Below are 13,313 nucleotides of genomic sequence, written 5' to 3'. Positions count from 1 at the left end.
AAAAATTCCCTTGTTATTGATAAGCTATAAGTTTAGTAAAATAATTTAATTAAAAAGAGAAAGCATTTAAAATTATATATAAAGTACACAGGTACATATAAATATATATTTTTTTTCAACCCTTATAAACGATCAACAGATTAAGCCCCAAGACATATTACTAGCAAAATCGACAAATTGCGTCGAATTGGTCTAAGACAAATATTTGTGTCACTCGCAAAGGAAGCATGGCAAATGTGGCAGCAGGACAAATGTTAAAAGTTATGCGTTCTTGGCCCAAGGCAGCTAGATGCTGGCATTCCGCATAAAATTCCTTTACGTTTCGCTTTTGAAATGTTACAGCCGAAGTAGGGGTTACATGTCATTTGAGTTGTCACTTGTGTTCCAAGGATGCCCCACAAAGTGGGGCCAAAGGCAAGTGTCTTGCATTTGAGTAATGCGCGCCCAGTCAGCTGGCAATTTTCCATTGAAATGAGAAATAGTTGGGCATACACTTGGTGGGTGTCTGGGCATCTCCTAATGAACCTCAACATCGCATTCATCATACGCACCGTTGGCTAGCATATATGCAGCGGCGCATCCTCGAGTTTCAGGTTTGGCTTACCATCTCAAAACTATCTCGACTTCGGTTATACTATCGGGTTGGCTTAGCTTTCCCGGAAGAGCCGCATGGCCATGGCCACTTGTTACATCCTTGGGCGCAAATGCCACCCCAAAATTCCGCCCCTCGTTCGTGGTGAGCATTCGTGGAAAAACTCACCACACATTGTTGTCGTCACTTCTTGCGGCTGTCGTGTGGGCGGTTCGTTGATAAGGGCGCGCAAGTCGCTCATATAAGAGGCCGAGCGCCAGCGGATGCGGATTCAAAACTTAACCGACATCTGATCTGTCAACGTGCCACAGGAGCAGCAGCAGGCGAATATCTCCGCGGAAGCTTTAAAACCAACAATTTGTACCGCGTATCCTGTATCACGGAGTGCCGTTCCCCGAATCGAAAAAGTTGCAAAAGTTGCATCGCGATTTTTGTGCATCCCGGTGTGTGAGTTTTCCCAGCGGCCTTTGCATCTCGCTGTAAGTTGTGAATATAAATCTAACATATAGTTTAAATAATTACTACGAGCTTGCATATACTTGTAAATATTATTAAATTAAATAAATCCTTCCCTTTTCAATTGAACAAATCCTTTTAAAACATATAATATTTATAATGTGTTCCGATTTCCATAGCTATTAACGTAAACCATATTATCTGTAACATGATCACAGGTTAAACTAACCAAAAATTTGGATTTTGTGCAATTTAATCCACAAAATTTGTATAAATCTCATTTAAACCATAAAACAGTGAACTAAATAACATTGGTACTTGATACCTTACGAATTTTTTACTTTCCTTTAGAAACAAATAATTTTTGGTGAAGACATTTCAATAAATATTGCTAAGCCATTTGCAAAAAATTGTTCCTTTAACATTCCGTCAAATAGTATTGTTACAAGTAAAAATAGGCCCTAAGAGTCAATCACCATATTTCCCCCAAAATATTTTCGCATTTTTAAATATGGACCCCAAAACACAATCAGCACATTTGCCCTAAAAAGTATGCCAGAAAAACGCAATGCAATTTGTACTCGTTTTTGATCTAACGAAAAGGCCTCGAATTCAATTCATTTTCAATCGCTTAGCGAGGAGACAAGACCAAATTTGATTATATAAAATGCCTCTAGCAACAATTGACATATGGCAACAGTGTGTAAATCAGCAACTCGCAGCCAAATCGTTCGGAATCGTAGAGAATCCTAGGGAAGACAAAAGACAAGCCTCAATCAAATTGTAATTAAATAAATAACAAGGCGCCTGAGAGCAGAAAAAATGGGATCACACATGGTAAAGCCCAAAAGCCAAGGACGAGAATATTAAATAAACAAATCGGAGGACAATTGTTGATTGATGTTGGGGCAAGTTATGTGCTGGTCTCCGGATGGAAGATGGCAATCAGGATGGGAAGGGGATTGGTACTGGGATTGGGGCATTTGCTCCGGGGTCATTTGCAATGTTTACTCGCAGAATTGATACACATGTCGAATTAAAGAAAAACAAGATAGTGGATGGGACAAAAAAAAAAGGGGCTGACCCTTGTAGTCTTGTGCCATCTCGAAACAAAACAAAGAGTCGCAGGGCAATGAGGTCCCGGCTTTTTATTGCCTAACCGCCATAAATTGGCGCAAAGAAGTTAGCCACTTCATTACCTGAACGTAACTTAATTAGGGGAGCTTTGGGAAGGTAATGGTGTGTTGCCCCCTGGCAGGTCTTTCAATTTAAAAAAGCGTTTCAATTGCACGCAGCTAATTTTTGCTCATTTTGAGGTTCAGCTTTTTGGTTCCACCTGAGGGATCTGTCCGTCGTAATTTGCCACATCAGCTGAAACTGCTTTGCACGGCAAAAGCTGAGAATTTGTTTATATCCTTTGGCTTCTGTGTTTTGCCCTTTGCTTGTATCCCTTAGCTTCGGAAAAGTTTTCCAACTTAATTAGACGACCAACTTGGGCGCTCCTTTGAATTTCCGTTGCATTTCGCGTTGGGCGGTCAAAACTAATCGCCGCTGCGGATATGAGAAACGAGAAAAGCCCAGCGGAGCAGAAGAAATGAGCTATGGCCAAAAGTGGCGTAAATTCATAAACGGATAATGCCTGAATCTCATTTGCGGGTGGCGACCAAGGGCTTGCAGCTGTAGCTCGGCGACAAACAAGATTTTATTGCACAAATGGAAATAATAATAGTGAAAGGTGTTGACACTTTTCACAAAACTTGTTTTGCCCCCATCAGATTTACGATTGCTGCTCGTCCTCCTTTTCATTGTTTTTGTTTGTGTTTCTGTTTCTGTTCGCCGTGTTGCGGTTGATAAAGTCTAACAAATGTGACGATTTTCCGCCTATTATCTCGTGGCCATAGCCTTTTGCAGCCGGGGAGCTTTTATTGTGCTGCGTGGAAAATGCACAGCTGCCATCCAGAGTGCTGCCATTGTAAATCAAACACGGAGCTTGGGAAAGGGGCCTTGGATGCCTTTTGCGGTCTGTTTGGTGAACCTGTTGCATGATTTGTGGCGCTGTTGCACATGCACTCAGTGTTTATGAATTTATCACCGACCACGGTGCGTATGCGCAACATTTTGTGCCCCAGAGCATAGCGCTTCGATTAATTGATGTGGCCAGTGTTTGCACATAATTATGGGCGGCAACGAAGTCTCAAACAAGCTAAGCCTTTTTAAGACCCTGATTGTAATAGAAAATTGTGATAAAAGTTAATTTGCCTAGCCAAACAACAGTAAGTAAGTCGGAGACAGTGGGGGTTCTCTAGTATGTGCTCTTAAGTTGCCAAGTTTTCCGGCGGAAATGCAGCCACATTGCACACCTTCAATTGATGGCACTGACTTCTCCACAAAAGCGTTGATGATTGCCACCGACTGACACAGCCATTCCGCTAATGGAATGCTGCATAAGGACTTCCATTTCACGTCTCGACTGGCTTTAATTTTTGGGTAATTGTCTTGCCACAATTAGTGGCATCTGCGGCGGGAACTAAGCCACTCGTTTCGCGGATCAAGTTCCGTTTTTACGACCCGACTTGCAAGGCCAGCAGAAAAGAAAACCCGTCGCGTCTGCTGCAATTCGACCAAAGACCAAGGACCTTCCGGCTGCCATCAAACTTTTTAGCTACATTTTTAAGCGTTCTGCAGCCCATTTTTATTCCCCGGTTATTTTCACTTTAGTTTTTTTTTTGTTTGCGCTACTGCCAGGCTGTCAGCGCGTCGACATTTGTTGCCGTTGACAATTTTGTGTTTGGACCAAATTCCTCAACGATTGTTTGTTTCTTTATTTTGCATAAATATGCGAAATAAACGAAGGCACATGTATAGGGGCACACATTAGGGTGGTTAGATTTTCCCTTTTTTGTTAAATTAAAATCTTGGTTACAAAACGGAAATTAAGTTTTGTTCCTTTTTTTTAGACTTATTGCAGAGCATAAAAAATAATTTTCTTTTTAAATGCCTTGAAATACATTTTTGATTTTGCTATCTACAATTTTCGAAAGGTTGATAAATCAAATTTTTCTGTTTTGAATATTTCGTATTTTAAACTTTGCTAACATATTTTCTATTTTCACTCAAATAATGGCTTTGGGAACTTAATAAATGGTTTAAAATGAAGGGAAAAATAAAATCTTGAAGCTGTATCCCATACTTTGACTTGGTTAATCATTAAATCGAGCCACCCTAATTTTTGCGTATCCATGTTTGCAAACGGCGACAAGTGTCGCCGCAAAGTATGCAACGCTTTGACACACAGAGAACTGGGGAGCTAGACGCTTAAAATTCTATTCGTCGCCTGCTCACTTTGTCTTTGCTCATTTTTGCAGCAGCGGCTACAGCGACAGACGTGCCACGCCCCTCACCCTCCCCCACCGACATCACAATGAACTCCCTTCACGCCCACCTCCTGCTCCTAGCCGTTTGCTGTGTCGGCTACATTGCCAGTTCGCCGGTTATTGGCCAGGATCAGCGCAGTCCTTCGCTGGGTGACGGCGATGCCGATGTCCTGCTGGCCGCCGACGAGATGGGCAACGACAACGGCGGCGGAGGCGGCGGCGACAACATTGACAAGCGGGTGGAGCGGTACGCTTTCGGGCTGGGCCGCCGGGCCTATATGTACACGAACGGAGGAGGCGGCATGAAGCGCCTGCCGGTCTACAACTTCGGCCTGGGCAAGCGCTCCCGGCCCTACTCCTTTGGCCTGGGCAAGCGGAGCGACTACGATTACGACCAGGACAACGAGATCGACTACAGAGTGCCGCCAGTAGCAAACTATTTGGCAGCTGAGCGTGGAGGTGAGTCAACTCCACAACAAAATGATGTAAAATATGTTAAACAATTGAGAGAAATTATTTCTTAATTTTTTTCCAACATTTTTAAATATTTCATTTTATAGTTCATAATTTTATGAAAAATCAACAAAGTAAAACAATGATCAAAACTGAATCTGAACTAAAAGGAACCGCGTCTCAGTGGTTAAAGTATAATGCTAGTAATCCATTGGATGAGTTTAAAATGTTAACATTTAGTTGACAATTTTTAGGAGCCTTACCATTTTTCTGTTTACTTAAATATTTTATAGAACACATTATTATAACACAAATTACTGATTTCACATATGCTGTGTTTTTTGTGTGTACTTTGATCCTCGGACTTACAGTGCGACCTGGCCGACAGAACAAGCGAACGACGCGTCCACAGCCCTTCAACTTTGGCCTGGGTAGGCGTTAAGTTAGCCCGGGACTAATCTTCGACCAGATGGCGCACTAATCCAAATCCAGCCGTGGGCCATTTGTCAAGAGGAACCCATTCTACCTAAAATTATCAAAGAAGTACTTGCTAAAAGCTCTCAGACTCTTCTACAAACTTAAATCACATCCAGGAGTCAATCTAAATGTCTTGGAATGCAAACGATTTCTTTGCACGCCCCTCGTCCTTTTAAATACTAATGAAAAATCGCTATTTTTAGTTTTTTAAATCGAGACCTTTAACGGCAGCCTCCAATATAAAATTGCGAAAAATACCAAAAAAATGAAGTGACATATTGCAAATGAAACTGTCGTGTGCAATTATCAAAAAAGGAAACACATAAAATGTTATACGAATCTATTATATATGCATATTCAATCCAATTTACAGTACTCCATATATGTACATTTTTAAGGGGCATTAAATAATATACACGCGGATTTAAATATATATGTATAAACTTGGGGCAATCTCTCTCAAACAGAGCGACTCGAATGGCATTCGTTGTGGTCGCAATCGGAGGAGCACTAATATTGGGTAAACTACTGCATACTATTATCGATGTAACTAACTGTTTGAGCAAAGTGATTACTAATTTAACTATATAATTACAAAAACATGAAATTGTTTTGTGAATACATGCATACCTACCCAAATAAACATAGGCGCAGCAAAATTGCGCAAGCAAATCCAGTTTATCGTGACTTTGAAATATCTTCTTTATTTTGTGATTTCGGGTAAAAACAATAATATTCCTTTTGTTACTAAACTATCAGTTACAGCATATAGTTAAGCTCTTATTTTACATCGTGAGTCACTTACTTACTATATATTCGATTGTCTTCGTAAAACTAGCCTGGTCTAACAATTTATCTTAATAGTTTAAACACACAACACAGAAACGTTTCAAACATTTAACATTTAGCGATGAATCTAACTAGAACTAGAACATGTCGATCTCTAGCTTGCACAGGATTGTGTCGAATGCGAAGACGGAGGACACGAAAGTGTAGGGACTGTAGCGGATGATGCCGAAGTCCGGCTCCAAACTGGGCAGGGCACTCGGCGTGAAGACCATCTTTTGGGTCTGATGACGTCCGGTTGAGGTGGACGGAGGCTTCCGGGCGTTCTGCTTCATCTTCTCTTTGCGGGCCACCAGTTTCTTAGTCTCGCGCACCATGTAGATGGCCTCAGAATTGGTCATAAAGTCATGAATGATCTGAAAATGATTCAAGTTATTAATTAGAATGTTTAACTAACGTTCTATAAGTACTAAGTGTACAATTTAATTGGCATTATAATTGCATTGTCAAATTTGACTATCTTTTTTTAGTCTGGTAAGTTTCGAATTCAATACTCATAATTTCACCCAAACTATTTCTTTTAAGTGTAGGTTATATTGGCATTGCATTTTGTAAAAGATTTGATCTATTATATGACTATAATTTTACTTCGTAAATTAATAGATGTACGACAAACTTTCAAAATTAAATAGTTTCTTGTTTTGTCGATCCTAATATTATTTAACTTCTCTTGAACCTTAAATATTTTTAGTTAAGTTTGGATCATGTAGTCCATGTATAGTTTTTTAGTCTAGATATAGTCACCTTTCGCTTCTTTGGACAGTGGGCAAATACCCAAATGAGAGTGCACAGTGTGTTGAATATCTCGCTGTCCTTATCGCACCAGCGCAACAGCATCTGGGCAATGGTCACCAGACCGCCCTCCTGGAACGTGTTAACCGTGGTGCTGTTGTAGCGGGCCAAATTCAGGATGATCCGGCTGCAGCGTTCGATGAGCTGCTTGTCCACCTCCGAGCGAATGGCCTGCGCCATGATGCCATAGCAAAACGTGGACATGAACTCCGAGCACCACATCAGCAGATGTGGCACAGTGCGCGAAAGACGATCTAGAGGATTAGAGAGAGAGGATTAGTTAAGTCGTCAGCTAATAACGATGCTGGGAAAAAGACTGAAGTCGTTACGCCCAGTTGCAGCGAAGAAATAAAGCTAAAAATTAAGCAAAAAGTAGATACTCACCCAATCTATTTAGCACAGCCAGGGCATCGGAGGCAATGAAGCGTCCCCGAAGGAAGCGCACTGCCTCCTGGACTTTGCAGCGCACAGAGTTGACGGCCGTAGCCTCCGCGCGGAGTTGGATAATACGCTTCCTGATGGCCAGAAGACCTTGGTGCCGCTGGCGGCGACGCGTTTGATAGCCACGCCAGTAGCGCTGGATCACCTTGGCGGCGCGTTTCTGGCGGATTAGTTGCATCATCTCGGGCGTCATCAGGGCCTGGAAGCGTTTGCGGGCCATGTAGCCACGGGCACGGGCCTGGAAATGCGGAGTAGAGCGACGGAGGAGCAGGAAGCGATCACGTTGCTCCATCATCAGCCTTTTGCCTCGGAACTTCTGCTGCAAATGGATGGCCAGAGTACGCAGTTGTACAAACTCTTGACGCTCCTGTTTCATCCTCCAATTGGCCCGCAATCTGCGCTGCACCAGGATCACAGAGGACCGGATTAGCAGGTAATCCTGTCGTGCTTTCAGCATGGCCTGGCGGGCACGGAACCGACGCTGCATGACCAAAGCTGCCCTCCGCTTCATCTCAAATTCCAGGCGCTGTTGCCGCATCTGCAGCGTACCTCTGATGAATGTCTGCAAGAGTCGCACCTTGCGGATGGAGTCCAGGAAGACTTGCCGCTGTCGACGAGCCTGCAATGTGGCCCGCCATTTCCGCTGAATGCTCAGGGAACTGAGTCGAATCCTGCGATAGCCCTCCTTGAGGAGTCGCGTTTCGCGCACACTTCGCCACCACTTCTGCAAATGGATGGCAGCCTGGCGTTGCGTTTGGAAGGCACCCATTTGCCTCCTCGTTTCCAGCTTGCCGCGGAATCTTTGCTGCACTTTGACGATGGCTTCCCTTTGATTTTGGTATAGAACAACCTGCTTTTGCATCTCTTTCTTGGCTCGATAGCGTCTCTGAATGGTAATGGCTGCCTGCTTCAACTGGTTATAGTTCTTAAATTCCCTGATCATGGCCAATCGAGCTCTGTAATGCCTTTGCACAGTTACAGCTGCCTGGCGGAGAGCGAGGAATCTGCTCCTCTCCCTCTTCCTGAGCAAATGCCCACGCCAATGCATCTGCAGGCAGCTCACAGCAGCCTGAGTCCCGCGGTACTTGGCTCGCATGAACCTCATTGACTTGTGGGCGTGGAATCTGCGCTGCAGCTTTATGGTCATTTCGCGTAGTGTTAGATATTCCTGCCGCTGCGTTCGCATTTCCATCAAAGCCCGTCGGCGTTGCTGGACCACCAAAGCCGCCTTTCTCAGCTGGAGGTACTCGGCTCGCTGCTTGCGCATTTCCCGCTTGGCACGGTATTTGGTTTGGATGAATCCGGTGGTGGCTTGCAGCCGGAGATAGTTATTCTTTTCGCGCCGCATCTGCAGGGTGGCTCGCCAGCGGCTCTGAACATTCAGAATGCACTGGCGGGCTTTTAGGTAGGCCTGCCGATCCTTAATCATCTGCTGCAGCAAACGGTAGCGTCTTTGGATGAGTACGGTGGAGTGGCGGAGCTGCAGATACTTTTTCCTATCCTCACGCATTTTCCAGTTGCCTCTCAAGCGCTGCTGCAAACAGATAACACTCTTACGCAGTGATTGGTAGTTACGGCGTTCAATTCTCATCCTAATTGTGGCTCTTCTGTGAGCCTGGAGTTTAAGAGCGCTGGCGCGTAGTGCCAAAAAGTCAGACCGATGCTTTCTCTTCAAGAGCTGTGCCCGCCAGCGTTGCTGGATCTTGATGGCTGAATGTTTAAGCTGTATAAACTCCTTGCGCTGCTTCATCATTTCCCACTTGCTCCTTATTCGGCGCTGCACCAAGACGATGAGTTCCCTTTGGCGCAGGAACTGCTTCCGCTGCATTTTGCCCGCTTGATGGCTACGCCATTGCATTTGAATGTAGCTGGCGGCTGCCTGTTGCTTTTGGGATCGCTGTAGTCGAGCTGCGGCCGCCGCCGCCAAAAGCTTCTTGGCGAACAGACGACGTCGCCAGATGCGCTGCAGGAAGATGGCTGCTTGTCGGAGCTCCAGGAACCGTCGACGGCATTGCCTAGCCACTTGAATGGCCCTCCACCAACGCTGAATGGTGATGATGCTGTGATAGCTCTGGTACAACTGCTTCTGCGCCAAATAGCGACGTGTGAATTTCTGCAGGATGATGGCAGCCTGTGTGCGCTCTGCCCTGAACAACTTGGCATATTTCCTCATCTGGTGGCCACGGAACACGGCCTGAATGACTGTAGCAGCTCGATGTCTACGCATTAGCTCCTTGTGGCGAATGCGCCGCTGAATGACCACGTAAAGCCAGCGGCGACGCCACCATTTCTGTAGCACTGCGGCCGCCGCATGGAACTTGGGCGAGCGGAACTTGTAGATGATCTGCCAGAGCAACGAAAGCGTCTTCTCGCGATGCCCGTCCACGATGTCCGGGGCGGAGATGTCGCCGCCCAGCTGGAATTTGGCCTCGCCAAGGGCACCCAGAGCCAGCTTTACATTGAAGATCCTCTGAAGGCGGGAAATGGCTGGGACCCTCAACTGCCGGGTGAGGTCATCGCGCAGTAGAATGACCTCCATGACCCGGGTCAACCTCACACCATCCCTCAAATCCACTGCTAGGTTATTAAAGGCATAGTCGAACTCGTCCAGGAAAGTCTGCCGATGTTGGAGAACGTAGCCCAAGCGCCGCAACTCCCTCGTGATGTCGCCAATGTTCGCCAGCAGCTCCGAGGAGAAGCGTAGGAGGATGTCCTTGGTCTCCTTGTGCGGCGACTTCTTCACAAACAGACACGGGTTGTGCTTGACAATGCGCTTCTGCTTGGCCTGGTCGAGGAAGAGCAGCAGGAAGAGGATCTTCTGCAGCGAGTGCTTCTTGATGGTCTCCGCATACTCCTCGGTCAGGGTGTAGGCCTTGCTGTACCTCTGCTCCTCGAACTTGTTCCGGAACAAGCGATTGAGAATAAAGGTGCTGAGGCCCACGATGTCTCGGTTGGACTGCATTTGGATCTTCTCTCCGAAGACCACCTCCAGTCCCAGGCGCAGCCAGAGGGGATTGAAGCAGAGCAGCAGCTCCAGGATGGTGCGCTGCATGACCACATCCAAGTGGAGATTGCGATCGCTGCGGATGCGCAGAGCCTGCTTGTTGACATACACGGCCACTTTGGAGCAGGGCAGACGCATCTGCTCGCTGAAGAACAGCTCCACGGCTGCCTTGCGCAGCGTCTCCAGACGGTACTTCGTCAGGTAGTTCATGGACTGCTCCTCCTTGGTCTGGGCCACCACCAGCTCCTTGTTGCGCACCTCGTTGAACAGCTTGCCCACGTCTATTTTGCTATTCAGGTCCGCATCCAGGTCGGCGGGTATGGAGACCAGGGCATTCAGCCACTTCTTAAAGTCTGTCTGATGCCGCTCCACAGCCTGTTCGTCCAGATACATCGTGGAGGCCAGGAAGGGATCCATGGTGGTGGTGGCCGCAAAGGGATCAGGGTTGATATACGTCTGCATATACAGCTCGGAGTCGTAGAGCTTGACGGGCGCTTGCACTCCCGCATCCCTGACCTTTCGCGGCGTGGTGGTCTTCTTCATCAGCGACATGGTCTGCGCCAGCTTGAACTTCTTGGACTGGGTGAAGGCGCTCCAGGTGTGGGCACTACTGCTGCGGGCGGAGGCGTTGGCAGGCGCCGCACTCCTCGACATCAGAGGGGTGTCCTCCACGCGTTGCTTCTTGGGCGGCGAGATGGCTATAGTCTCGTTGCGGTGCAGGGATTCATTGCTCGGTGCATCCGAGAAACTCAGCTCATGGGAGCGACGCTTCTGGGGATTGGCGTTCGGATTGAGCGATTTGCGGCCCACTTCGTGCAGATTAAAGCGACTGGACTGGGCGAGTATCTCATTTTGATTGAACAGAAGAAACTCCTGCTGACCCAGCAAACTGGTCTCGCTGCTGCAGGAGCTATTCAAGTCCTTGTCCTTTGCCATCTGGTTCTGTTGCTCCTGGTAGTAGCGATTCTGTTCTATCGAACGTATCTTCATTTCATTTAGATTGGGCATAGAGCCCTGGATGGCGTACTTTGTTTGCGGCGACAGCAGCGACAAATCCTTCATGGACTCGGAATATTTGCGTAGTGGTGAGCCCACCAGCTTGATGTCCCTTTTAAGATCCTTTAGGACGCCTTTACTTGTCGTTCTGGGTGGACTGGGTGGTCCCTCCTCCTCGCGAATGCAGGCCAAAGCTCTTGTTTGCGTGGTGGTTTTGTGTAGCGGAGTCTGCACCTGAGAGCAGTCCAAAGTGTCCAGGGAAATGTTTATGGTCTCTGAATGCTTCACGTCAAAGGTTTTGTTAATTGCTGGCGGATCCTCTAGATCATCATCAGTGATCCTACGTGGTCGCATCTCGTTGGCACTTAGTTTTGCATTGCCTCCCAGCGTGGGAGTGGGCCAGGCCGCCAAATTGTCCGGCAAAATAACAGCTGATCCCTTGCCCCTTATATCTGTGAGAGGTGTGAACCGTAGGTTGTCTATCACATCGAGTAGATTACCCGGTGTCATCGGACTGAGGTTCTCCTTGAGGCTGCGCGGCTGTGGCGATATGTAAACAGGCTCCTCTTCCTGCTTATACACATTCTTTTCGGCCAGAGGAGCCTGGGCAGGAGGAGGATTTGGACGGGGCGCAGAACGTGCGGAAGCGGAAACTCGCCAGGACTGCTTGGCGGAGGCAGAAGGTGCTGCTGCAGTGGACAGACGCTTCTTTTGCTGCATGGCAGCGGTCAGCATGCCCTTCATTGTTTTCGCAGAGCCTGTCGGCGATTTCAGCTGCAGGGTCTTGCCGACGGTGGGAAATTTGCGAGTGTTCTTCAGGTAGAAAGGTAGGATTAAGGGTAAGTACTTAAGGCAGGGTGGAAATTGCAGTTTTTAAACGAACCTTGACCGGCTGGTTGCTCTTGGACTTGAGTATGATCATCACCTCCTTCCGAAAGTTACGATTGTCTATGAGCTGCAGCGTTTCCTTGCAGGCCACCTCGATTTGGGGGCTCCACACCAGCTCCATGGAAACCTCATCCCGGGCGGGCACCCTGTGCTTCATCCACTCCAGGTTTAGATTGTGCTCCTCCCGAATGGCCTTCATTACCTTGACCTGCAAGGTTGTGTTTTCATTGATTTAACATGTGTTGATTAGTTGCTACGGAGTTGGTTAGCCCACTAACCTCGATGTCCTCGTCGCTGGGATTGAGGACGCGCACCTGGCGTCGGGCTGTCTTGGTTACCGGCACGTCCTCGAACTGCACAATGGCCTTGGCGGAGAAGGGAGCCATGACCACCAGGGCGGGCTCGCGTCCTTCGGCGCGCTTCTTTTGCTTGAGACGCGATGGCGTCACTGTGATCTGCAAATTCAGGGCATACACAGTTATTTCCAAGGAGTCCCAAATGAGAACTTCAACTAACCTCAAAGGCGCTCATTGCGACCGCTGGGCAAAAACAGAAAACACTTGTACTAAACAAAATCGGGCACGCAGCAAACTCAGTGGCCCATCAACACAGCGACTAACTAAACACTTAACACAATTAACAAACAGCGATTAAACAAATTAGCGCGTCTCCAGCAATTTTCAGGGTTCGAATTAACATGAAGCGACGCCGTTATTTGAATGTTTGATTGCTGGCGCAAAGGTAGAGGTGGACTATGAACGATGATTTTACATCGATAGTTTTCCATCGCTTCGCTAACTATCGATAATTGGTCTCTGACAAAGACGGTGCAAGTATTCGCTATTTACGGTTTAAGTACCCGCTAAATATCTTTAATATGGTTTTACATTTGTTGCTTATAAAAATTGTGCTTATTAATAATTGGCAATTATTTAAAACTTATAATAAAAATAAAATTAGAAATAATTTAGTACAAATTCTATAAGCAATCAAA

The 13,313-nt window shown here is 46.7% G+C and overlaps 2 protein-coding genes across 2 annotated transcripts; one reads left to right on the top strand and one right to left on the bottom strand.

The window, feature by feature from the left end:
* Positions 1-863: 863 nt before the first annotated feature.
* On the top strand, positions 864-6,028 carry LOC108143015 (allatostatin-A). The gene is made up of 3 exons (XM_017267206.1): positions 864-1,071; positions 4,414-4,881; positions 5,247-6,028. Exons 2-3 carry the CDS (start codon positions 4,470-4,472, stop codon positions 5,315-5,317), a joined length of 483 nt encoding a protein of 160 aa, XP_017122695.1. The 5' UTR covers positions 864-1,071; positions 4,414-4,469; the 3' UTR covers positions 5,318-6,028.
* An 8-nt stretch (positions 6,029-6,036) lies between these two features.
* Positions 6,037-13,045, bottom strand: LOC108143014 (protein abnormal spindle). Its single transcript, XM_017267205.1, has 6 exons — positions 12,836-13,045; positions 12,598-12,774; positions 12,315-12,527; positions 7,375-12,244; positions 6,943-7,244; positions 6,037-6,554 (listed from the first exon to the last, which is right to left on the bottom strand). Exons 1-6 carry the CDS (start codon positions 12,848-12,850, stop codon positions 6,279-6,281), a joined length of 5,853 nt encoding a protein of 1,950 aa, XP_017122694.1. The 5' UTR covers positions 12,851-13,045; the 3' UTR covers positions 6,037-6,278.
* Positions 13,046-13,313: the final 268 nt, after the last annotated feature.

This window comes from Drosophila elegans, unplaced genomic scaffold (assembly GCF_018152505.1).
Source record: "Drosophila elegans isolate 14027-0461.03 unplaced genomic scaffold, ASM1815250v1 contig_468, whole genome shotgun sequence".
Classification (NCBI taxonomy): domain Eukaryota; kingdom Metazoa; phylum Arthropoda; class Insecta; order Diptera; family Drosophilidae; genus Drosophila; species Drosophila elegans.
The sequence above is the reverse complement of the archived record's forward strand: the minus strand, read 5'-3'. Positions and strand labels throughout refer to the sequence as shown.